Raw genomic sequence first — 25,856 nt, forward strand, 5'->3', positions numbered from 1 at the left:
CAGCAAAGGTAAGGAAGGGGACTCTCATCCCTGATTTACCAATAGGCACCCCAATGGGTTTAGTAGGACCAGAGGCAGCAGCAGCCAATAGACGAGCTAGAAGCTCAGCACACAAAATGAAAAGGTAAGGGGACATCGGATCCCCTTGTCTAATTCCACGAGATGGGGAGAATTTATTCCCGGGATACCATTAACAAGTACTGAGAAGGAGGTGGAAGTGATGCAGGCCTTAACCCACTCCACCCACTTGGCACTAAGCCCCAGTTTATCAAGAGTGGTAAAAAATATAGTTCCATTCTAGCCTATCGTAAGCTTTTTCCATGTCTAACTTAATAGCGATCCAACCCGAAGACCCAGTCTTGGTCTTAAAGGATTGAAAAATCTCATGGGCTATGAGGATATTATCTTGAATTAGTCTATCCGGGACAAAAGCACCCTGAAGAGGATGAATAATTTGGCCCATCACCTCCTTAAGTCTCGAAGTTAAAATTTTTGAAATGATTTTATAAATAGTCGAGCACAAACTAATTGGACGGAAGTGATTAGCAGAGGAAGGATTGTCAATTTTCGGGATTAGAGCTAAAAAAGTATGATTTATTTCTTTTAAGATTCTACCCGAATGAAAAAAAGCTTGGACCGCTCGAATCACACTATTGCCAACGAGAGTCCAGTATTTCTGAAAGAAAAAAGGAGGAAACCCATCAGTCCCCGGGGACTTGTCAGGGGCAAGACTAAAGGTAGCATTCTTAATCTCCTCTCCAGATACCAGAGAAGTAAGAAGCAAATTATTTCTCTCAGAAATAACAGCATCAAGGAGGGAGAAATCATAGTCCAGATGGAAGGAGACACTCGGGTCCGAAGTGAAACGATGCTTAAAAGAATTAGTTAGTTCACGAGAGATATCGTCAGGATTTGTTATATGTTCATTCGTAGGAGTAATGAGTTCCTTAATTGAATTTCTATTACGCCGTATAGTAGCATGAGTGTGATAATAAGAAGAATTAGTGTCTCCAAGGAGCAGGTAATCCGCTTTGGATTTTTGTTTCCAATACTCGCGGCTAAACGAAATAAGCTTTGCCCGTTTTTCCAGAAAAATCTCTTGTTTAGTATAAGTTGTGTGATTAGTGGGATCTGATAGTAAAAGTTGTTGAATAATTTGAAGTTTGTCATCAACTGCCCTTAGCTGCCTAAAAACGTTACCAAATTGACTTTGGTTCCAGATTTTAGATATTATCTTTAATAACTTACACTTTTGAGTAAGTCTAAACATGTAAGACCCAATGAATTGGGTACACCAAGTTTTTTTAACAAGATTATCGTAGTCCTTTCGAAGGCACCACATTTTTTCCAATTTAAAAGGGGGAACTTTGAACGTAGTAGTGGGAAGGTACTTAAGAGAAATGGGACAATGATCCGATGAAGTAAATACATGATGAGTAAGTTTGGCTTGAGGAAATAAATTTAGCCAAGACGTTGAGACCACACCTCTATCAAGACGCTCATGTATGTTATTAACACCCCCCTTCTTCTTGCGCCAGGTAAATCGAGGTCCTGAAAATGGGATTTCTAAACAAGGAAGCCTGCTTAAAACCTGTTGCATAGTTGAGAATCGGGCCAAAGTTGCAGGAGCACCACCCATCTTATCAGACACATTAGAGATTTCATTAAAATCCCCCATAATAATAAAGGGAAGAGAAAGAGATTGTGCATACAAAATTACCTCTTCCCAGAATTCTTGCTTAAAAGCTTGTTGTGCTGGGGCATATATAAAGATTATAACATAAGACACATTTGTGCTATTAAGCTGGATTAGACAAGATATAAACCTTGAAGCTTTATAGATAATCGAAAGATCAAAAGGGTAAATATTACATTTTTTCCACATAATCCATAAGCCACCCAAAAATCCTATAGTTGGAATAAAATCAAAAAACTGGAAGCCACATTGGGTGGCAGTAGCTTGAGTAGGGGGGGGGGGTTGGGATTTTACTTCACAAAGCATTAAAATTTTAACATGATTAACTAAACAAAAGTCCCTTGTTTCTAATAAAGCATTTTTCCTAACACTTCCACGAATATTCCAACTAGAAATTATCATTATTAAACTTCACAAAAAGGTGGTTAGAGGGCTACCCATGATCATAGTAAAGACAAACTTAGTTCATCTTCTTCTTCAGAGCAGATGAAGCATCATCTTCATCCTCCTTGTCTTCGATTCTCCTCTTTACTGACCCAGATTGAGAAGAGAGCTCGACTGGGTTAGTAGCATCAACACCCATTCTTATCAACTGATTAATAATAGAGTTATCAGAGTGCAAAGAGTGGAAGGAATTCTCAGGCAGAGAATTAACTCCACCAGCAGAGTTATTATCCTGCTCCTCAATGCAAAAGGTTGCATTCTCATCATCAGCCAAAAAACAATCATTATCAGAAGGATCAGAGGAGGGATCAATAACAGCAAATTGATTGTCACCAAACAAATCAGAAGGGCAGAACACTTGAATAGGAGGGGGAGGCAGAATGAGTGGTGCAAGCCCAGTTGCACCTACAATCTTTCTCTGACCCAGGTCAGGAGGAGAAGAGACTAGAGGTTTAAGGAAGTTAACCTCATCATCAGAGGAATCCTCGGAACAAAACACTTGAGATACCACCAACTTACCTTTTCCTTTTCCAAGGACTTCATCAGCATTCTTAGGCAGCTTAGGACTTGACTGAACAACATCATGGATAACCACTCCTTTAGCAATAGGAGTGGGGAGGAGACCAGCATCAGAAACATTAGCAGCTTTTTTCTTAGGCAGGGGCTTAGAACCAACATTCTTGCCAAGATGCTTAGGCTTCACATGTACCACATGTGCTGGCTTAGCTGTGGATACATGAGTATCTTGCCCAGCAGCCTTGGCTAGAGTGTCATACAAAGCTTTTTGTTTAGGGTTCTTAACCAATTGGATAGTTAATTCCTTTTTAGGGGAATTAAGCAAAGGACAAATATCAATTGTATGATCATACTCACCACAAAACGAACAACAAGAGGAAAAATCCTCGTACCAGATCACATACCCATGAACTAAATCCCCAACTCTACTTACCTCAGCAAACTCCAACAAGGGCCCCTGGATGTCAACCCTAACACAAGCACGAGCAAATCGAATTTTGTTACGCAATAAGGATCTTCGATCAAGTTTAATGAGGGCACCAATATCATTAGCAACTAATATATTAGCAATAGAATCAAAGTTTAGAAGCTCAGTAGGAAGCCTCAGAATCCTAACCCAAATATCAACCCACTTTATCTCTTCCAGATATGGGTCAAAATTGGGCTTCCAGGGAGCAAGCACAAACATGTCACCTTGAATGTGCTAGGGTCTCTCACTCCAAACAAGAGAGAAATCCTGGGGGTTAGCAAACCGATGAAGGATCCAACCATTACCCATTTCTAAATAGTTAACTTCACCTTTAACAACTCGCCAATCAGCCTTAGTTCTAGCAATGATAGTGCGCAAATCAAGGGGAGCAGATAACATCTCGCCAAGGAGGCAAGATTTGGATAATTCATCAATGTCCTTTTGGACTTGAGGAAGATTATCCAAAATATCAGCCTCAGGAAAGGAGGGGGGGAAGGAGGGCCATTCTGGGAGGGAGAGGGGAAAACAGTTAGAGCTTCAACAGCAGAGGGAGAAGACTCTTTAGCAACAGACGAAGAAATAATTTCAGCATTAGGTTTAGGGTTCGAAAGGAGAACATCTTTAAAATTACTAGAGGACGCCATAATAAATGAAAACGAACTTGCAGACAAATTTAATTCTACCAAACAGGAGAATGAAAAAGAAGTAGGATAAGGAAGTGAATTGGAAGAAACAACCTGAGAGTTCCTTAAATAGGAACGATTTGCCGAGGAGTCCAGAGAGATAATACTCCTGTCTTCAGAAGTATGAATGAGAAATTCCATCACAATAAATACTGGAGCAGAAAATTGCAGGACATTCTCACCAATACTTGCACGCTTACCATTACCCAAAGGAAAGCAATAAGGCAAGGAAGCTAAACAAACCACCAGAGATAACTCTCACTCACCATTAATGCTACCAACCGAGAAACCCTAGCACAACCAGCTGGATCGGATTTTAAGGGAGGATAAACAAAGCCTTTAACCCAATTAAAGTTAGCTTGGGAAGTTTTATAGACAAATTCAGTCTTTTTAGCAGGAATTTTAATAGGATTTGGGGCAAAAAAGTACAAATGCCATGATTTCGCTATATCGTAGGTATGGCCTTCAAATTGAATTAGGGAAAAGCTACTGAACTCATAATTAATGCTCAAAAAGTAGATAAACCAAATCAGAAGGGAAAAGAAATATTTGATAGAAGATTTTCGAAGCTTAACTGATTGAAAAATCCAACAAATCACTTGCGAAGGGGGAGAAATTGAATTGGGGGAATTTCTAGGGTTTGGATGGATATTTTCGGCTGTGTTGTCTTTTGGTTCTAGAGTTTCTCGGTCTAGAACTTTCTCTCTCATCTTTTTTTTTTCCAGATACAAATCCTATTGAGAAGCCTTGGTAGGTGGGTGGATAATATAGAGTATACGCACGTTGGTTGCATCGTCGTTTTGTGTTGTTTTAAACCTGAATTTTCTGGTCTTTAAAGTTCAAATAATGGGTCTTGGATTTGAAATCTAGATCTATTATGTTTACTTTATTTTCATTTCTTATCTGAAAAAATAAAGTTAGATAAAATCTAATAAGAACTGATAAATTCAAATAAGTTGAATATTAATCTGAACTCATTTGAACTTATTAGTTTTATCTAAAGTACTTATATAAACTTAATTTATTGTACTTAAAATTAGGAAAAGAACAAACATAACATTTCAAATTAGCATACAATGAAAGGATACAAGTTGGATGAATTTGAATATTATGATTAAAGTCTATTAAATAAATAATTAAATAATATTTGAAAATTTTGCTACAGATATTACTAGAATCACTCAACATAATCTTTAAAAATAGTGCTCCTTCTATTTTTTATATTTGCCACATCATTTTGGCACGGTTTTCAAAACAAGTTTTAACTTTTAATATATCTTATTCTCCGTAAGTAAAAAATAATAATAAAAGTTTAATATTATAAATATACACATCAAGACAAATATAATAAGACTAAACATAACTATAGTTTTACTTATAAGAAAAACAAACAATCGATCAAATTTGATAATTTGATTTCCCAGAATAAAAATATAGCAAATACAAAAGACAGAGGAAATACTCCGCTAGTTTAGATTTTCGCATAAATAGAAACAAAAAAAAATGCATTACATAGAGTAATGTCAATATTCTATTCGCCCATCCGTTAAATACTAATGTATATACACATTGATGTCACAAAGCAATGCTGCCGCATGCAGGTTCAACATTCTGGATCACCTTTGGACATAAGAAGTTAAGCACAGCAAGATGCAAAAGTAGAGTGAATTATATTACAACAAAGACGATCATCAAAACGTTAGATCTCTAAAGTCGTCCCACAAGCCTGAATTAAGTCTTCCTCGGACGAGACCATGAACCAATCATTTGGGGGACTCACCAGCGCATACGTAAGGCTGACAAAAATAGCGTAAAATATATGATGATGAAATAATTTTTATGGAAACCTTCCATGGGTTGACGAAAAATATATACATATATACACAGAAAAATAAAAGAGCAGAGAAAGTACCAGTCTTGAAACTTTGGAAGTCTTCCTGCATTTCTTTCACCTTAAAACGGAATGAAAAATTAGAAACTGACTCGTAGCCTCGTAGGAAGTTAAATAGCATGCTTAGCAAAGGAGAATGAAAAGAAAAACAAACCGCACACACATAAGAAATCCAGTTTAACAGGATTTACCTCCTCCTCAGAAAAGTCAAAATTTTTGCCAAAAACGACAGCAAAGGCAAGATGTTCTGCTTGAACGGGCTGTTGTTCTGCAGGTCAAGAAAGGGAAAGAACATGTAACATCACTTATATTTATTTTTAATGCGAAGAGCATATGTAACATACTGACAGGATTGTGCTTCCAAACTTTTACAACCAAAAATACATTTAGAGATAGTACAAGATCAGAAAACATGTTTGCCCACTTAAAAACCAGAAAATGTCCACCAAGTCCCATCACAAAAAATTCAAAATTATGTGGCAAGAGGAAAAATTAACACATCAGAAACCATACCAGCATTTGCCAACGTTAACGCAGTCCATATATGTGATAAGGGGGTGACCTTCAGCAGCCATCCTTGAGGCTAACTCATCCTTAAACGCAGTAGGAGCCCTGCAGCATCACCCAAGAGAAAATTTGCATTACATATTCTCAAGAGTAAGGGAATTAACCATGAACAAAATAATACAGATCATCTAGGCAAAGTCAGTATCAAAGAACAAGTACCACATCCTCCCTGATCAAAAGCCCACAAGAAATGGTCCCTCGTGATAAAACGACTCCCTACAGCCTTACGACGAAGTTCAGCAACAGTAATCAAGTCACATATATCCACAGATGAAGAAGCCTCTTCAGCCCTACGACGATATTCAGCAACTTTGCTCGAGTCATAATCACCGTTAGATGAAGGTCCCTCGAGAAACTCAATCTTGAACAACAGATCAAAAGGCATGACTGACTTTTCCGCCTGACTTTGGACCTGTAAAACAACACAATAATAGTTGAGAAATTTTCTCACTAATAAAAAAAGGGGGCAATTATTGAATGGCTTAATAAGTAATAACAGCCCCCTCAATCATTGATTAACCAGCAGTAAAGCACCTCGACCTCAAAATATAGATGCCAAACAGGACAAAACTAGAAAGGTTAAGCAAACACACCATAGTTTTTTTACATATAAGAATTGACAGGAGGTTGAATTCTATAACCTATACAACTTCATAGCAGAACAGTCTGTGAATATCCCCATTAAATCCTCTATTGAACTAGCATCTAAGCGTATGAGGCTATATCAATTGTCTCCTCAGCTTTGGTGAGCAGAAGATCCAGCCATTCCTGACTTTCGCCCTAACCATCTCTATCAGCAAACAAGTATATTGATCAACCTGCTCCAAAAAAAAAAAAAAAAAGAAGACCATGTTGTTAACAACTTTAAACTTCATTTCATGATCAACTACATTAAACTTAAAAACCCTTCCGACAAAATGAGCTAGAAGAAATGAATGAGACGATTAACCTGCATCCAAATGGATCTCTTTCTCTGCAGATTAACGGGAAAAAATGATGTATGGATTTCATCATCTTAAGTACTAATTGAGGAATACTGAAAGATAGGATCATTTGTGTTTTCACGCACATTATTGAGAGAAATTTTATAAGGATGTATAATAATTTATAGTTACAAGAAGAAAACTAGTATTTGACTTGTAATACACCCTCCATTTCAAAATATAACATACTTTGAGTTGACTTCTCTTGACAAAAACGAGGCAAACATTTTGAAATGGAAGGCGTAGGTCATTAGTTATATTCTTATTCTTCAAGCAAGCTTCAGCCGAAAATCAACCCCCATATATTATGGTAATATTCAAAATAAATTTTACCGTCAATCTCGGAAAAAGCTTCGCCTTTCTGATTGCTTCCTGAATGTCATCATCAATAGCACTCTATAATAACAAACAAGGTAAACAAATTAATGTTGAAGATGACAGGACACCACGTAGTCAGCTAAACAGCAAAGAAAATATTGCTACCTTCACAAATTCCTTGTCATAAAAATCCTGTGCTTAACAATAACGAAAGAAGTCAGTAAATAACCATAAATAGGCTAAGTTCCTATACCAAAAAGGTAGACACTTAAATCTTCAAAATCTCTTACAATGCATTTAATCTACGATCTACCATCAAGTTATAGCCCAATAAAGCATTTAACCAAAATATACATACTCTTTTTGTCCCTTGTTCTTCGCTACATTTTAACCAAAACATTCACAATTCTTTGTCCCTTTTTATTTGATATATTTTAACAAAGAAGTTGTAATAAGACGGATAGGTAAGAACGTAAACTTCAGATAATTTGTTGTAATTTGATGTAAGTAAATCACCAATCTTTGAATACAATAATAGACCTTTTGAGTTGCTGGAAACTCTACAAACTAACCAAACCGAACACACAATTTTCATCACATATGTTACGCTTTCTACCCTTAGCTATTATAGTGATAAGACCTAATAATTTATCTCTCTTCTACCCTATTATGCAGTAACTTATATTACCCTTCCTCATTTCCAAGTTCATTACAAAAGCTCTCACCGTTTTTGGTCAAATCAATCAAATAAAAAGGACAGAGTGACTGACATCATCCCATGCACCAAGTTCTTAATGAATCTTAATGAGCGAAGAGGGAGAGAGGAGAGGGATGAGGTGGGTGCACGTACTAAATAAGGCTTCCTATCCGGTAAACTCCAATACATCTGCATGTCAAAAGTAAACATCAGAAGGAATAGAATTATCACAGAAATTGCAACTGAATGTCTAAATCCATCAAAACATAAAAGCTTTACCAACAATAAAGCAGCAACATCATTTTCGTTCAAAAGAGAGTATCTATCATGATCAACTTTCTTACAGACAATCCACTTGCAAGCCTCGTAAAGTGGTCCTCTCTGTGAAAAAACAATATTCATATATATTAATTACTAAACTTGAAAGAAAGATACAACGGCACTACTTTCCCATAACTTTCTATTAAGGCTCTAAAAATGATGACGATTGCATATAAATTGGTGCAAAAGGTGTAAGCAGAATTGGAATCCTACGTGAAATTCCAAGTGTTTGTTTTTGAGCATGTGGTTTCAAACAAACAAATAGGTTCACCACACAGAGCGTTTAGCTATTTTTTAGACGGTGGAACAGAAAACCTAGAGTTGTTTGGGGTCGGGGGGGGGGGGGGGGACACTGAAATAGGGGTAACATGTGATATGTGAATAAGCAAGGAGAAAAAAATTAAGGAAAAGGGAATACAACTTCCTTCTCGCGTCCTTTGCCAATGCAAGGAAACAAGAAACTATGTGGAACAAAAAGTGCCAGTTGATAATGCACAGTGTTATACAAAATGAAAGAGAGAACATGCAGTGGTAAATTCCACAATAATCACAAACCACATTTGTAAACTGTTCAAGATCCTGTTCAATTCGTCCCAAAACTTGCTCCTTTGGCCATAAACAATGCGAGAATGACCATCCGGTACAAATCGTCCTGTCATGTGACATCAATGTGGCATTAGCATGTTGGATAAAGAATTTTTGGTCACTTTGGTGGTATAAAAACAAGAGCTGAAAAAAGCGTAAATGCAAAATAGGAATGATAAATGTATAATAAATACAACAGAAAGAATCATTTTGATTTAGAAGACCCGGTCCCAACTTTTGATGACTATATGTACCAGTATAACATAGAGAAGAGAGGAGATGACAGAAGTAAACCAATCAAACAGAAGAGTAGGAATTACAGAGAGTACCTACCTTGTCATAGATCAAGCAAACCAGCATGGCAGCTCTATCAAGCACTCTATGGTAAAGTTGATCGGATAGTTTCTTGCACAATTCCAGAATATACGAGCACCTATTCCAGATTATTGATTTTAATGCAGCTTCCTCAGTTGCTTCCAGATGAGCTAGTTCATCAGTAATAGGGTCCTGCTGCCCGCCCACGAAAGACGTGAGTTACTTAGTTGATATGCTAGTTGAATTTATTATAAAAAGTGAAGGTCTTCCGTAATGACTACTTTGCGAATCCAAAACATTACAAATTAATTATTTATTCACAAGTGCTAAATACAACAAAGCTAAAGATAAAAATCTCTAATGGCCTGCTTGGAATCAATTATTTCATTTCCAAATACTGGAATTGGGTTAAATCCATTGTTTGGTGACCAAATAATTTGAAATGATGGAATCGTCCCAAATTCTAAAGTAATTCAAGAAATTGTCATTGGAGAGTCCCAGGAAGCCAATCTCTTCTCATTAATTCGTTTTCTTCTTCTAAAAAACATAAACATTATAAATTAATACTAATCTTTTCTTTTTATGAAAAAAAGAATCTTATGAAAAATTGATTCCCAACCACAACCTACATACATTACCACTGGACAATATACATCTTCTAAATCAAAATATAAACATGAGAAGAGACTCAATTTCCTTTTCTTAATTTGATATTATTACACATGTTATACTTGACAATCAATGATATTCCAGTTAGCACACAAACTTAAACTAGCTGTACAAGTTTAATTCAAACCATATTGAAATAAAAATTAAAATTAAAGAGATGGGAGCTAAATTGAGGAATAAACTGATAATATAGAAAAAGTGAAAGTTTTTACCACAATTTTGGGCTTCTTTGTCAAAGATTCATTGTCAGAATTTTCGCTTTCCAACTCCGACTCCGACTCCAACTCCAACTCCAACTCCGACTCCGACATCTGGTTCATGGTTCACCACCAAAATCTTAATTTTAATTTTAATTTTAATTTTGAGCTAAAGCATAATAATAGTACTAAAACATATACTGAATTCCTACGTCAAGCTAATTAATAAACCTACCTTCAAAATTCATCTAAAAAAATGAAGTCCAAATAAATATATAAATAGAATAAAGTAAAAGTAATTTTACCAGAAATTTGAGCTTCTTAGCCGAAGGTTCATTGTCGGAACTTCCGCTTCCCGACCCCGACATGGACATCCTGGTATGGTTGATGGTTCAGCCCCCAAATCGCAATGTTGCAATCGCAATCTTTATAACAATAATAAATTAAATGAATTCTGAATAATTTCTAGGTCAAAATTGATTACTAAAGCAATCATCGACAAGAAACAACAAACAATAAAGCAATGACAATCAAACCATCAATTCCCAATTCAATCTCGCCGCCTTTATATAACAGCTGTCATATTTATCTCAATTCTCAGGTGAATACAATCAAAAGAAGATACAGAATCATACCATCTAATCGCTAACAAAAGGTTATATTTTGAATTCCTTGCATATTTCTTCGTTGGGATTTTCTGGGTTTATTTCCAACAATCAAATTGCATCATCATATAACATGTGAAATTCGAAAAAATACCTTATGGAGGTCAATTGCCCGAGTGATAAGTTTCGATGTAGAGCTTCAATGGAACTTTGGTGGTGCGAAAATCAAGGTCGATTGTGCGAGAATTGGAGCGAAAATCACTTGTACTTGAGTTGTAATATCTTTAAAGCCCTAATTGGTTTTAACAAGGCTCATTTCCAGCCTGGCGTTCTTTCCACCAACCCTTTTATAATGGGCCGGATCAAGGCTGAAAACAGCCCCCAGCCCATTGAACACCCTTATGAGAACAAATATGCCTTCACAATTCGTCAATAAAAAAAGGTGAATTTACCGAAATTAAAATGAAAGTGTTTTGCTCTCACTGTCACTATTCAATTTTCAAATAAGTTGAAATGTAATGAGATTGGATAAGTTGCCGACATTTTGTTATGGATCAATAATAGAATACAAATATCTTATATTTGGTCTGTCACACGTATAATTATAGGTGTAGACGACCCATATATAAAGCCCACATCGATTTCTATTAGTATTTTCATACTTTCTCTAAGCTCATCCTCTTCAACACTCTCCTTCCCCGTCAAAAACAAGAAAGTTACCCGGACTCAACACAGTTCACGCTATCTCTCTCTTCTTCATTCAACACATTTGTTATTTCACTAGGAACATACAAGAGAGGGGTCACCGGGTGAATTGTATGTGTGAGAAATAAACGTAACTTTTCACGGAATTATAAAACAATGAAAGGAACAACAGAAAGACACAAGAGATTTTACAAGGAAAAACTTCTTAGGCCCTACAAGAAGAAACAACCTTGAACAGTAGAGATTTTAAACTCAACTCTTTCACTATGATAGGCCAAAACACCTTTATTAGAAACCTATTATCTCTCTAGCCACTCCTTGAGTTCCTCTACAAACTCAAGTCTCAACAACAGTTCCCTCTAACTGTTGTTCCTCTCGAACTTCACTCGAAGTTCCTTTCTCTTTCTTTGCTTCACTCAAAGCCTCACACTTTACAAGATTCACTCAAACCCTTTCCCCAAACTCAAACAATAAGAGTTCTTCTCAACTCTTTTCACAACTCGAAATACAAAATAATAGAATGATAGAAAGTACTAATGAAACAATGAACTCATAGGGTAATGAAACTTGGAACTTGGAACTTTGAACTTTGGTGGTACTGAGTCAATAAAAGTGATACTCAAATTAATACCTTTGTAGATTAATTGTCACTTTGTCAGACACACATTGAACTCAGTTAAGTGCTTGTCTTAAATAGCAGTAAATTTAATGAGCGTGGTTTAGATCATTTGTTATGGAAAAAAATTCTAATCCTTTTGACACCCATGATCTATGATCTACGTTAAACTGTGTTATGGAAATTTACTGCTTCCTTAATTATAGCAACCACTTAATGCAGTAAACCAAAAATCTGATTTAATTAAAAAGTATTTAATTAATAAAACCAATTAAATCCTTTAATAAATCTAATTAAATTTTAAATATCTTTTAAAATATTTTATCTAAAAACCGAAAAAGATTTTATTTTCAATAAAGATAAAATCTTTCCTTTAAAAATATTTTCCTTAAAATCAGATTTTTAACAAACACAAAACAGTTTCCTAAATTTTAGCCTTTAACAATTCAACTGACACATTATAACTATTGCACCATATAATACTTGTCTAGTTTCTTTAATTTCGTTAGTTCCTTAACAGTGCCATTTCATCAGTTCCTTACAAAGGAACTGATAAACAATATCTTATAATTTTAGTCAGTTCATCGTTTTAGACACATGTTTCCTATACAGTTCCACTAACATAGTTTCATAGGAACAATTTCTTTATTCACAGGAACAACTCCATAGTTCCAATTCATTATCTTATGAAGATCTTTGTTTCTTACATAAGAAACCTAATTACACCCTTGGATTCCAACACAAGAACTTCACTTATTATCTTTATAAAGCATCATTGTTAATTCATGAACCTTGCACACATAAAACTTGTAAACCTTGTTAGTTATTACTTTAGTTTGTACTCATCAAAATCATATTGGCTCAACAACATTTCCCACACAAACTCTCTCTCTCTCAAAAAACCCCGAACCCTTTATCCTTCGTTCTCACTCTATGTCCTTTGTCCTAGCTAATCACCTAGCTCGCCTTATCCCTTTTAATTTGGTGTCGAACAACGCTAGGAATGCCATTGTCCAACTAAGGTGTCCAACTACGTACTTATGGACATTTTGTCCATTGATTAATTTATTTCTACTGTTTTCCTCTAAGAAAAAAGTATTCTCTTTACATTTTTGTTTGTTACATTGTTTTGACATACTTTTCAAGACATTTTTAACCTCTAACTAGTTATTAGTCCCGGGCTATGCCGCAGGTAAGAAAAAAAATTCATTTAATAATATAAAACTTTATAATAATAACACTAAATACAACTTACCCGAGTGGTTAGAACTTTAATATATGTACTTGAGGTCTTGGGATCAAACCTTATACTATGCAATTTCTTATTTTTTTAATTATACATGGATTACATGAACTAAAACTCTCTCGGGAGAGCGACGTGGCAGAGTTTCTTGTTTTCACACGCCTTTTAATATATTTGTATAGATATATCTTACTACTCCTAAGCAAAAATAATAAAAATTTGATATTATGATTCTCCATCAAGACAGATATATAAGACCAAACATGACTATATTTTTACTTATAAGAAAATCAAAATAATCGATCAAATTTGGTAGTTTGATTTCCAAAATGAAAACATAGCAAATAAAAAAGGGAAATTCTCAATGCTAACCCTAAACTATGCCTTTTTCTCTTGGTAGCCAGACTTAATTTTGATTGCAAAGGTAACTCTGCGTTTATGGTTATTACTAGAGCTGGCAAAATATTACTCAACCGAACTCAACCATTTATTTTTCAACCCGTTTATTTAAATGGATCGAATTGACCAACCGTTTAATTAAATGGTTGGATCAGGTTGAAAATTTCGACCTGATTTCATCCGTTCAACCCATTTATGGAAACAACCTAAAAAATCATAACTCATTTCACAGTTAAAAGTATTGGACTAGCCCATATAGAAAGTTAAAAAGTAAAAAACCCTAACTGGTCACATATGTTAACAATTATTATGGAGTTGTAGTTATGTTGATTTTGAACACCAGTTGGGCTGGTTGATTTTGAATAATATCTAGCATATGGTTATGTAATACTTAATGCTAGTTTGCTATCTATTATTGCTTTGTAACATAATTTTTTGTTTTACTTTTTTGAGTCCTCTTTGGGGCTCTTTGTATTATTCGTGGAGAAGTATTTGGGTTTGAAGGTTTTAGTGAAGGAAGAGCTCTTTATCGAGTAGGAATGGTGCTAATTTTAATATTGGGAAGACCACAGGTTTGGATGGAGATACATTTCATAACAAGTGTTGTAGTTGATGGCTAAACTATGTTTTGTGACTTTGATTGATTTTGGTCGATTGAGTGGAATGCTGAAATTGTTAGTGAGATTTTCAATGAGAGAGGTTCAAGCTATCATGGCATTGCCTCATATTGATCGCAACGCTAATGATCTTGATGCATGGGCTTTCACCAAGGATGGCTCCTACTATTGAAGATAACATATATGGTGGGTAAGTCAGAATACTTGATTTATTTCATCGTGCTTGGTTAATATGGAGCTTGCAATTCTCACCAAAGGTAAGACATTTTTTTGGAAAGTTTGTTTGGCTACTCGCCGGTTAGAGCTAGAGATGGCTGTGTAATGGACCCTACCCGGATCCGTGGATCCAATCCATTTTTGACGAATCGGAATCCTCAAATTTCGGACCTTGGAGTAGGATCTGGATCCTCCTGAAAAATATGGATCTGGCTGGGTCCTAAATAATTACGCAGATCCAGATCCGTTTACCCATTTTTATAATATTATTATAATTAATATATATTTGATAAAATTAGTTATTACATGTAAACGGATTTTCGCTTAATTTTGGATTTGTTCCAATTAATGTGCGATTTTTGTGCAATTCACTGGATAGTTAAGTTCGAAAATTAGGTTGATAACTAATCTACATTTTATAATTGAATAGTTGTAAGTAGTTACAATGGTTATTTTTCAAAAATAAAATGTATTTTTGGTTTATATAGATGACTTATTGTTTAAAATCTTTAATTATTGTGAAAATTAGATATTTAATGAAGAATAAGCAAGGATCCGTTTGGATCCATTTAGGACCCGGATCCGATCCGTAGGATCCATACGGATCTGGATCTGGATCTATCTTATTACCCACCGGATCCGGGTAGGATATGGATCTTTCCAAAAACGGATCTGGATCCTAGAGGACCCTGTCCAGATCCTACCCATTGCCATCTCTAGTTAGAGCTATGCTCAAACATTGACATATCTTAGTCGATGATGTTTGCCCGTTGTGCAACGAGGGTCCTAAAACCATTAGCCATGTGTAGCTGACCTGCTCGAAGGTAAAGGAAGTGTAGGAGATGACGGGTTTGGGGATCATCTGTCGCGTGAAGATGGTGAGGTTTGCTGGGTTTTGGGAACTGGCAGGCAGTAGAGGATGAGTGATTGTGGCCATGAGCTACCTAGCGTACTATGTATGTCAACATAGGAATAAGGTGGTCTTCAAGTCCTGTGCCACCCAAATGATCAAGTAGCAGACTTGGCTTTTACTGCAGCTAGGGAATATGGTGAGTACTCAAATAAAATCTATGGAGGTACGGCTCCCAGACCACCTATGCTCACGAAGAAGTGAAAGCCACCTCCTGGGTGTGTGAAGGTGAATGTAGATGCCAGAGGCGGAGCTAGAGTGGGTCACGTGGGGTCACATGACGCCACAAATTTTTTAAAAAAAATAAAGATTTTTCGTAAAAAAAAATAGAAAAAATAAATAAAGAAAGGGAGCACAACAGAGTACAAACGCAGCTATTTAATGTCAGTTTGTCTACTTTTTGGCCCACTTGCATACTTTATAATTATTAGTTATAGGTCCAACTCCCAATTTTGTTAGACTTTTTATTAAATCAAAAATTAAAAACCATTTAATTTGGAAAATTATCAGTTTCTCACTCCTTCTTTTACCAACACACCTATCTCAATTAAAGCTCACGCTTAAAAAAATATTAACACACTGCTTACTGCCCACACGACTGACGGCCAACCCTCACCGTCGCAACGCGCCACACGCCCGCACCGACACCGCTCCTCGCCTAGTCCTCTAACCCGCCCGCAGCCCTGCAGCCTGCGACCATCAGGTATTATAATAATTATTGTATTAACATTTACAGAAATTTAATTTTAATTCTTTTACATTATTTATTTCCGAATTCCTAAATTGTATATTTAAAATCTTATTTGGTTGATATTAATTGTAATATTTACATACATGTGTTAATTTTCGAATTTGTGAAGTGTGATAAGTGATTGATGCACTTTGTTAGTTTGTTGTATTTTTTTTGTGAATGTTGAATTTGTGAAATGTGAATTTGTATAAATTAGGTAATGTTAATTAATTTATAATTTTCTATGATTATTAATTTCTTTATGATGGTAATTTATTGACTGATTTTCATATAGTTTAATACTTAATAGTTATTCATATGTGTTAATATATTCAATAATGAATATAGGGAACGATGAGTGATACACCTAGATCAAAAAAATCAAAGGCAATGGGAAAACAACCCAATATTCGATAATTTATATTCAAGAAAATGAAATTTCAAGATAATTCATGTTCTTCAATGCTACCGGTAGATATTGGTACTCCATCATCTAATGCTAGTGGTACTCCTTTTTTTTTGTGACCCCTCAATTTTGAAATCCTGGCTCCCCTGCTGGTAGACACATCGATTATTGAACAGGTTGGGTGGGTTTGGGGAGTTGTGGCCAATGATGAAAAGGGAGAGGTGGTGTTGCCGCAACGAGATAGGTGAAAGCATGGTGGCATGTAGAAGTTGCGGAAGGGAGTTCTCTTTGTCTAGCAATCAAGTTGGCTCGGTGTCATGAGTTACATAATGTTATCTTTAAAAGTGATTGTCTTACTATTTCGAGGTGCTTTGTATTTTTCTGATTTAGAGGTTGTGTTAGAGGATGCTCTCTTTTTGAGTAAAGACTTCGCCTCTATTAATTGGTCGCGTGTGTTAAGAGATGGGAATTTTGTTGCTCATCACTTAGTTCGACTTATCCCGTTTGGTGTTGAAGCGGAGGAAATAAGTAGGTGCTAAATTGATTTATTTATTGTTAGGTGGGTGGATAATATAGAGTATACACACGTTGGTTGCATCGTCGTTTTGTGTTGTTTTAAACCTGAATTTTCTGGTCTTTAAAGTTCAAATAATGGGTCTTGGATTTGAAATCTAGATCTATTATGTTTACTTTATTTTCATTTCTTATCACAAAAAATAAAATTAGATAAAATCTAATAAGAACTAATAAATTCAAATAAGTTGAATATTAGTCTGAACTCATTTGAACTTATTAGTTTTATCTAAAGTACTTATATAAACTTAATTTATTGTACTTAAAATTAGGAAAAGGACAAACATAACATTTCAAATTAGCATACAATGAAAGGATACAAGTTGGATGAATTTGAATATTATGATTAAAGTCTATTAAATAAATAATTAAATAATATTTGAAAATTTTGCTACAGGAATTACTAGAATCACTCAACATAATCTTTAAAATAGTGCTCCTTCTATTTTTTATATTTGCCACATCATTTTGGCACGGTTTTCAAAACAAGTTTTAACTTTTAATATATCTTATTCTCCGTAAGTAAAAAATAATAATAAAAGTTTAATATTATAAATATACACATCAAGACAAATATAATAAGACTAAACATAACTATAGTTTTACTTATAAGAAAAACAAACAATCGATCAAATTTGATAATTTGATTTCCCAGAATAAAAATATAGCAAATACAAAAGACAGAGGAAATACTCCGCTAGTTTAGATTTTCGCATAAATAGAAACAAAAAAAAATGCATTACATAGAGTAATGTCAATATTCTATTCGCCCATCCGTTAAATACTAATGTATATACACATTGATGTCACAAAGCAATGCTGCCGCATGCAGGTTCAACATTCTGGATCCACCTTTGGACATAAGAAGTTAAGCACAGCAAGATGCAAAAGTAGAGTGAATTATATGTACAAAAAAGACGATCATCAAAACGTTAGATCTCTAAAGTCGCCCACAAGCCTGAATTAAGTCTTTCCTCGGACGAGACCATGAACCAATCATTTGGGGGACTCACGCAGCGCATACGTAAGGCTGACAAAAATAGCGTAAAATATATGATGATGAAATAATTTTTATGGAAACCTTCCATGGGTTGACGAAAAATATATACATATATACACAGAAAAATAAAAGAGCAGAGAAAGTACCAGTCTTGAAACTTTGGAAGTCTTCCTGCATTTCTTTCACCTTAAAACGGAATGAAAAATTAGAAACTGACTCGTAGCCTCGTAGGAAGTTAAATAGCATGCTTAGCAAAGGAGAATGAAAAGAAAAACAAACGCGCACACACATAAGAAATCCAGTTTAACAGGATTTACCTCCTCCTCAGAAAAGTCAAAATTTTTGCCAAAAACGACAGCAAAGGCAAGATGTTCTGCTTGAACGGGCTGTTGTTCTGCAGGCCAAGAAAGGGAAAGAACATGTAACATCACTTATATTTATTTTTTAATGCGAAGAGCATATGTAACATACTGACAGGATTGTGCTTCCAAACTTTTACAACCAAAAATACATTTAGAGATAGTACAAGATCAGAAACATGTTTGCCCACTTAAAAACCAGAAAATGTCCACCAAGTCCCATCACAAAAAATTCAAAATTATGTGGCAAGAGGAAAAATTAACACATCAGAAACCATACCAGCATTTGCCAACGTTAACGCAGTCCCATATATGTGATAAGGGGGATGACCTTCAGCAGCCATCCTTGAGGCTAACTCATCCTTAAACGCAGTACGGAGCCCTGCAGCATCACCCAAGAGAGAATTTGCATTACATATTCTCAAGAGTAAGGGAATTAACCATGAACAAAATAATACAGATCATCTAGGCAAAGTCAGTATCTAGCCATTCCTGACTTTCGCCCCTAACCATCTCTATCAGCAAACAAGTATATTGATCAACCTGCTCCAAAAAAAAAAAAAAAAGAAGACCACGTTGTTAACAACTTTAAACTTCATTTCATGATCAACTACATTAAACTTAAAAACCCTTCCGACAAAATGAGCTAGAAGAAATGATGAGACGATTAACGCATCCAAATGGATGCCCTTTCTGCTGCAGATTAACGGGAAAAAATGATGTATGGATTTCATCATCTTAAGTACTAATTGAGGAATACTGAAAGATAGGATCATTTGTGTTTTCACGCACATTATTGAGAGAAATTTTATAAGGATGTATAATAATTTATAGTTACAAGAAGAAAACTAGTATTTGACTTGTAATACTCCCTCCATTTCAAAATATAACATACTTTGAGTTGACTTCTTTTGAAAAAAACGAGGCAAGCATTTTGAAATGGAAGGCGTAGGTCATTAGTTATATTCTTATTCTTCAAGCAAGCTTCAGCCGAAAATCAACCCCCATATATTATGGTAATATTCAAAATAAATTTTACCATCAATCTCGGAAAAAGCTTCGCCTTTCTGATTGCTTCCTGAATGTCATCATCAATAGCACTCTATAATAACAAACAAGGTAAACAAATTAATGTTGAAGATGACAGGACACCACGTAGTCAGCTAAACAGCAAAGAAAATATTGCTACCTTCACAAATTCCTTGTCATAAAAATCCTGTGCTTAACAATAACGAAAGAAGTCAGTAAATAACCATAAATAGGCTAAAGTTCCTATACCAAAAAGGTAGACACTTAAATCTTCAAAATCTCTTACAATGCATTTAATCTACGATCTACCATCAAGTTATAGCCCAATAAAGCATTTAACCAAAATATACATACTCTTTTTGTCCCTTGTTCTTCGCTACATTTTAACCAAAACATTCACAATTCTTTGTCCCTTTTTATTTGATATATTTTAACAAAGAAGTTGTAATAAGACGATAGGTAAGAACGTAAACTTCAGATAATTTGTTGTAATTTGATGTAAATAAATCACCAATCTTTGAATACAATAATAGACCTTTTGAGTTGCTGGAAACTCTACAAACTAACCAAACCGAACACACAATTTTCATCACATATGTTACGCTTTCTACCCTTAGCTATTATAGTGATAAGACCTAATAATTTCTCTCTCTTCTACCCTATTATGCAGTAACTTATATTACCCTTCCTCATTTCCAAGTTCATTACAAAAGCTCTCACAGTTTTTGGTCAAATCAATCAAATAAAAAGGACAGAGTGACTGACATCATCCCATGCACCAAGTTCTTAATGAATCTTAATGAGCGAAGAGGGAGAGAGGAGAGGGATGAGGGGGGTGCACGTACTAAATAAGGCTTCCTATCCGGTAAACTCCAATACATCTGCATGTCAAAAGTAAACATAGAAGGAATAGAATTATCACAGAAATTGCAACTGAATGTCTAAATCCATCAAAACATAAAAGCTTTACCAACAATAAAGCAGCAACATCATTTTCGTTCAAAAGAGAGTATCTATCATGATCAACTTTCTTACAGACAATCCACTTGCAAGCCTCGTAAAGTGGTCCTCTCTGTGAAAAAACAATATTCATATATATTAATTACTAAACTTGAAAGAAAGATACAACGGCACTACTTTCCCATAACTTTCTATTAAGGCTCTAAAAATGATGACGATTGCATATAAATTGGTGCAAAAGGTGTAAGCAGAATTGGAATCCTACGTGAAATTCCAAGTGTTTGTTTTTGAGCATGTGGTTTCAAACAAACAAATAGGTTCACCACACAGAGCGTTTAGCTATTTTTTAGACGGTGGAACAGAAAACCTAGAGTTGTTTGGGGTCGGGGGGGGGGGGGGACACTGAAAAGTAGGGGTAACATGTGATATGTGAATAAGCAAGGAGAAAAAAATTAAGGAAAAGGGAATACAACTTCCTTCTCGCGTCCTTTGCCAATGCAAGGAAACAGAAACTATGTGGGAACAAAAAGTGCCAGTTGATAATGCAAGTGTTATACAAAATGAAAGAGAGAACATGCAGTGGTAAATTCCACAATAATCACAAACCACATTTGTAAACTGTTCAAGATCCTGTTCAAGTTCGTCCCAAAACTTGCTCCTTTGGCCATAAACAATGCGAGAATGACCCATCCGGTACAAATCGTCCTGTCATGTGACATCAATGTGGCATTAGCAATTGTTGGATAAAGGAATTTTTGGTCACTTTGGTAGTATAAATAACAAGAGCTGAAAAAAAGCGTAAATGCAAAATAGGAATGATAAATGTATAATAAGATACAACAGAAAGAATCATTTTGATTTAGAAGACCCGGTCCCAACTTTTGATGACTATATGTACCAGTATAACATAGAGAAGAGAGGAGATGACAGAAGTAAACCAATCAAACAGAAGAGTAGGAATTACAGAGAGTACCTACCTTGTCATAGATCAAGCAAACCAGCATGGCAGCTCTATCAAGCACTCTATGGTAAAGTTGATCGGATAGTTTCTTGCACAATTCCAGAATATACGAGCACCTATTCCAGATTATTGATTTTAATGCAGCTTCCTCAGTTGCTTCCAGATGAGCTAGTTCATCAGTAATAGGGTCCTGCTGCCCCGCCCACGAAAGACGTGAGTTACTTAGTTGATATGCTAGTTGAATTTATTATAAAAAGTGAAGGTCTTCCGTAATGACTACTTTGCGAATCCAAAACATTACAAATTAATTATTTATTCACAAGTGCTAAATACAACAAAGCTAAAGATAAAAATCTCTAATGGCCTGCTTGGAATCAATTATTTCATTTCCAAATACTGGAATTGGGTTAAATCCATTGTTTGGTGACAAATAATTTGAAATGATGGATCGTCCCAAATCTAAAGTAATTCAAGAAATTGTCATTGGAGAGTCCCAGGAAGCCAATCTCTTCTCATTAATTCGTTTTCTTCTTCTAAAAAACATAAACATTATAAATTAATACTAATCTTTTCTTTTTATTGAAAAAAAGAATCTTATGAAAAATTGATTCCCAACCACAACCTACATACATTACCACTGGACAATATACATCTTCTAAATCAAAATATAAACATGAGAAGAGACTCAATTTCCTTTTCTTAATTTGTATTATTACACATGTTATACTTGACTCAATCATATATTCCAGTTAGCACACAAACTTAAACTAGCTGTACAAGTTTAATTCAAACCATATTGAAATAAAAATTAAAATTAAAGAGATGGGAGCTAAATTGAGGAATAAACTGATAATATAGAAAAAGTGAAAGTTTTTACCACAATTTTGGGCTTCTTTGTCAAAGATTCATTGTCAGAATTTTCGCTTTCCAACTCCGACTCCGACTCCAACTCCAACTCCAACTCCGACTCCGACATCTGGTTCATGGTTCACCACCAAAATCTTAATTTTAATTTTAATTTTAATTTTGAGCTAAAGCATAATAATAGTACTAAAACATATACTGAATTCCTACGTCAAGCTAATTAATAAACCTACCTTCAAAATTCATCTAAAAAAATGAAGTCCAAATAAATATATAAATAGAATAAAGTAAAAGTAATTTTACCAGAAATTTGAGCTTCTTAGCCGAAGGTTCATTGTCGGAACTTCCGCTTCCCGACCCGACATGGACATCCTGGTATGGTTGATGTTCAGCCCCCAAATCGCAATGTTGCAATCGCAATCTTTATAACAATAATAAATTAAATGAATTCTGAATATTTCTAGGTCAAAATTGATTACTAAAGCAATCATCGACAAGAAACAAACAATAAAGCAATGACAATCAAACATCAATTCCCAATTCAATCTCGCCGCCTTTATATAACAGCTGTCATATTTATCTCAATCTCAGGTGAATAAATCAAAAGAAGATACAGAATCATACCATCTAATCGCTAACAAAAGGTTATATTTTGAATTCCTTGCATATTTCTTCGTTGGGATTTTCTGGGTTTATTTCCAACAATCAAATTGCATCATCATATAACATGTGAAATTCGAAAAAATACCTTATGGAGGTCAATTGCCCGAGTGATAAGTTTCGATGTAGAGCTTCAATGGAACTTTGGTGGTGCGAAAATCAAGGTCGATTGTGCGAGAATTGGAGCGAAAATCACTTGTACTTGAGTTGTAATATCTTTAAAGCCCTAATTGGTTTTAACAAGCTCATTTCCAGCTGGCGTTCTTTCACCAACCCTTTTATAATGGGCCGGATCAAGCTGAAAACAGCCCCCAGCCCATTGAACACCCTTATGAGAACAAATATGCCTTCACAATTCGTCAATAAAAAAGGTGAATTTACCGAATTAAAATGAAAGTGTTTTGCTCTCACTGTCACTATTCAATTTTCAAATAAGTTGAAATGTAATGAGATTGGATAAGTTGCCGACATTTTGTTATGGATCAATAATAGAATACAAATATCTTATATTTGGTCTGTCACACGTATAATTATAGGTGTAGACGACCCATATATAAAGCCCACATCGATTTCTATTAGTATTTTCATACTTTCTCTAAGCTCATCCTCTTCAACACTCTCCTTCCCCGTCAAAAACAAGAAAGTTACCCGGACTCAACACAGTTCACGCTATCTCTCTCTTCTTCATTCAACACATTTGTTATTTCACTAGGAAACATACAAGAGAGGGGTCACCGGGTGAATTGTATGTGTGAGAAATAAACGTAACTTTTCACGGAATTATAAAACAATGAAAGGAACAACAGAAAGACACAAGAGATTTTACAAGGAAAAACTTCTTAGGCCTACAAGAAGAAACAACCTTGAACAGTAGAGATTTTTAAACTCAACTCTTTCACTATGATAGGCCAAAACACCTTTATTAGAAACCTATTATCTCTCTAGCCACTCCTTGAGTTCCTCTACAAACTCAAGTCTCAACAACAGTTCCCTCTAACTGTTGTTCCTCTCGAACTTCACTCGAAGTCTTTCTTTTTCTTTGCTTCACTCAAAGCCTCACACTTTACAAGATTCACTCAAACCCTTTCCCCAAACTCAAACAATAAGAGTTCTTCTCAACTCTTTTCACAACTCGAAATACAAAATAATAGAATGATAGAAAGTACTAATGAAACAATGAACTCATAGGGTAATGAAACTTGGAACTTGGAACTTTGAACTTTGGTGGTACTGAGTCAATAAAAGTGATACTCAAATTAATACCTTTGTAGATTAATTGTCACTTTGTCAGACACACATTGAACTCAGTTAAGTGCTTGTCTTAAATAGCAGTAAATTTAATGAGCGTGTGTTTCTGTCTAGAAATTAAGGATGCTAATTCTTTTGCTTAGGGAATACCGGGTCAGATCTGAATGTCTTGAGTCCAAAGTCCGTACGCCGGAATCCTGCAAAAGTAAGGGTTAGACTTCCCCGGGGGTTGTTCCGGGATCGCCTCTCCGACGCTCAAGTCAGTGATCAAGCTAGAGAGATAAAGTCTAGAGAGAGATGCTCTGGTTTGTTAGGTAAGAATTCAATACCTTCTCATTGATGAGGAGGTTGAGTATTTATAGTGCTTGGGATATCCCAACTATAGGCCAGCTGGAAGGCACTGACAGCTGGGGGGCACTATCACAGGTGGGCCCTCTGGAGGCTTAAGGCTTTGTTGGGTTGAATTGTCTCTGGCTGGCTTAGCCCAGGAAATAAGCCCAAACAATTAGCCCCACGCCAGGAATGGGAAACATTATGGCCTTGCTGAAGCGTCTCCCGTTCGTGGCGGAACCTAGATAGCCCTGAACCCAGACTGACCTGGTCTCCTGGAGGAGAAGGGAGGCCTGTGCCGACCCAGTCTCCTTGGGAGGGGAGGCATGTGCCGACCCGGTCTCTTCAAGGAGAGGGGTGGCATGTGCCGACCCAGTCTCCTTGAGGAGAGGGGAGGCATGTGCCGACCCGGTCTCTTCAAGGAGAGGGGTGGCCTGTGCCGACTCGGTCTCGTCAAAGGGAGGGGTGGCACGTGCCGACCGACCCGGTCTCTTCGAGGAGAGGGGAGGCGTGCGTGCCGACCCGGTCTCATAGAGGAGAGGGGAAGCCTACGTGCCGACCCGGTCTCATAGGGGAGAGGGGAAGCATATGTGCCGACCCGGTCTAATAGAGGAGAGGGGAAGCATATGCGTCGACCCGGTCCCTTAGAGGAAAGGAAGGGCATTGCTCATACATGGCTCGGATGAGGGGCCAATGAGCCCCAGGCTTGTCCGAGCCGGTGTCTTGCTCTCGCTAAATCACTCTGGGACTTAGGAGATCTACTAAACCAACGAGGAGTGACGCGGCTCGGATGAGGGGCCAATGAGCCCCATGCTTGTCCGAGCCGGTGCCTGCTCTCGCTAAGTCAATCTGGGACTTAGGAGACTTACTCAACCAAAGAGGAGAGCCTCCTTGGGCCGAGTTGGTTGGACGCGGCTCGGATGAGGGGCCAATGAGCCCCATGCTTGTCCGAGTCGGTGCCTAAGATGCTGGACCACTGGTTGAAGTGATCGAGCTGGTAACCTTGAGCTGATGAACTAATAATCTTGAGCTGGTGGACTTGATAGTTTCTTGAAACCCAAAATGCCACGTGGC

At 36.1% G+C, this 25,856-nt stretch overlaps 2 protein-coding genes and 1 long non-coding RNA gene across 11 annotated transcripts; all 3 read right to left on the reverse strand.

Moving 5' to 3' along the window:
• Positions 1-5,202: 5,202 nt before the first annotated feature.
• LOC130591638 (uncharacterized) lies at positions 5,203-6,252 on the reverse strand. Its single transcript, XR_008969605.1, has 4 exons — positions 6,213-6,252; positions 5,891-5,967; positions 5,721-5,760; positions 5,203-5,604 (listed from the first exon to the last, which is right to left on the reverse strand). It is a non-coding gene; the product is annotated as an uncharacterized LOC130591638 (long non-coding RNA).
• A 676-nt stretch (positions 6,253-6,928) lies between these two features.
• LOC104894134 (hypothetical protein) lies at positions 6,929-11,272 on the reverse strand. 7 transcript variants are annotated; one of them, XM_048644219.2, is made up of 9 exons: positions 11,111-11,272; positions 10,657-10,776; positions 10,367-10,465; positions 9,504-9,680; positions 8,544-8,645; positions 8,418-8,453; positions 7,733-7,759; positions 7,583-7,645; positions 6,929-7,084 (listed from the first exon to the last, which is right to left on the reverse strand). In XM_048644219.2, the coding sequence occupies exons 2-9, from the start codon at positions 10,723-10,725 to the stop codon at positions 6,986-6,988; spliced, it is 672 nt and encodes a 223-aa protein (XP_048500176.2). In that variant the 5' UTR covers positions 10,726-10,776; positions 11,111-11,272; the 3' UTR covers positions 6,929-6,985. The 7 variants fall into 7 exon arrangements, with proteins under 7 accessions (XP_048500176.2, XP_057251200.1, XP_057251196.1 ...); XM_057395217.1 differs by having other exon boundaries at positions 8,418-8,645; positions 9,504-9,677; XM_057395213.1 differs by having other exon boundaries at positions 8,418-8,645.
• Positions 11,273-17,996: 6,724 nt separating this feature from the next.
• LOC125497412 (uncharacterized) lies at positions 17,997-23,440 on the reverse strand. 3 transcript variants are annotated; one of them, XM_048644211.2, is made up of 13 exons: positions 23,293-23,440; positions 22,848-22,965; positions 22,558-22,656; positions 21,697-21,870; positions 21,326-21,424; positions 20,730-20,831; positions 20,605-20,640; positions 19,920-19,946; positions 19,770-19,832; positions 19,011-19,273; positions 18,689-18,765; positions 18,518-18,557; positions 17,997-18,401 (listed from the first exon to the last, which is right to left on the reverse strand). In XM_048644211.2, the coding sequence occupies exons 3-10, from the start codon at positions 22,654-22,656 to the stop codon at positions 19,196-19,198; spliced, it is 678 nt and encodes a 225-aa protein (XP_048500168.2). In that variant the 5' UTR covers positions 22,848-22,965; positions 23,293-23,440; the 3' UTR covers positions 17,997-18,401; positions 18,518-18,557; positions 18,689-18,765; positions 19,011-19,195. The 3 variants fall into 3 exon arrangements, with proteins under 3 accessions (XP_048500168.2, XP_048500165.2, XP_048500166.2); XM_048644208.2 differs by having other exon boundaries at positions 21,697-21,873; XM_048644209.2 differs by having other exon boundaries at positions 21,697-21,873; positions 22,848-22,916; positions 23,293-23,418.
• Positions 23,441-25,856: the final 2,416 nt, after the last annotated feature.

Source organism: Beta vulgaris, chromosome 5 (assembly GCF_026745355.1).
Source record: "Beta vulgaris subsp. vulgaris cultivar EL10 chromosome 5, EL10.2, whole genome shotgun sequence".
Lineage (NCBI taxonomy): Eukaryota > Viridiplantae > Streptophyta > Magnoliopsida > Caryophyllales > Amaranthaceae > Beta > Beta vulgaris.

Bases quoted from the DNA above. Each gene is read 5' to 3' on its own strand.
- LOC104894134 (XM_057395213.1), bottom strand. From the start codon at position 10,725: ATGTCCATGTCGGGGTCGGGAAGCGGAAGTTCCGACAATGAACCTTCG. The intron at 8,646-9,503 runs GTAGGTACTCTC...GTTTTTTCACAG, and splicing joins TTTGCTTGATCTATGACAAG to AGAGGACCACTTTACGAGGC. The intron at 7,760-8,417 runs GTACGTGCACCC...TGTTAAGCACAG, and splicing joins CGGATAGGAAGCCTTATTTA to GATTTTTATGACAAGGAATT.
- LOC125497412 (XM_048644208.2), bottom strand. From the start codon at position 22,656: ATGTCGGAGTCGGAGTTGGAGTTGGAGTTGGAGTCGGAGTCGGAGTTG. The intron at 21,874-22,557 runs GTAAAAACTTTC...TGGGCGGGGCAG, and splicing joins CAAAGAAGCCCAAAATTGTG to CAGGACCCTATTACTGATGA. The intron at 19,833-19,919 runs GTAGCAATATTT...TTGTTATTATAG, and splicing joins ATGACAAGGAATTTGTGAAG to AGTGCTATTGATGATGACAT.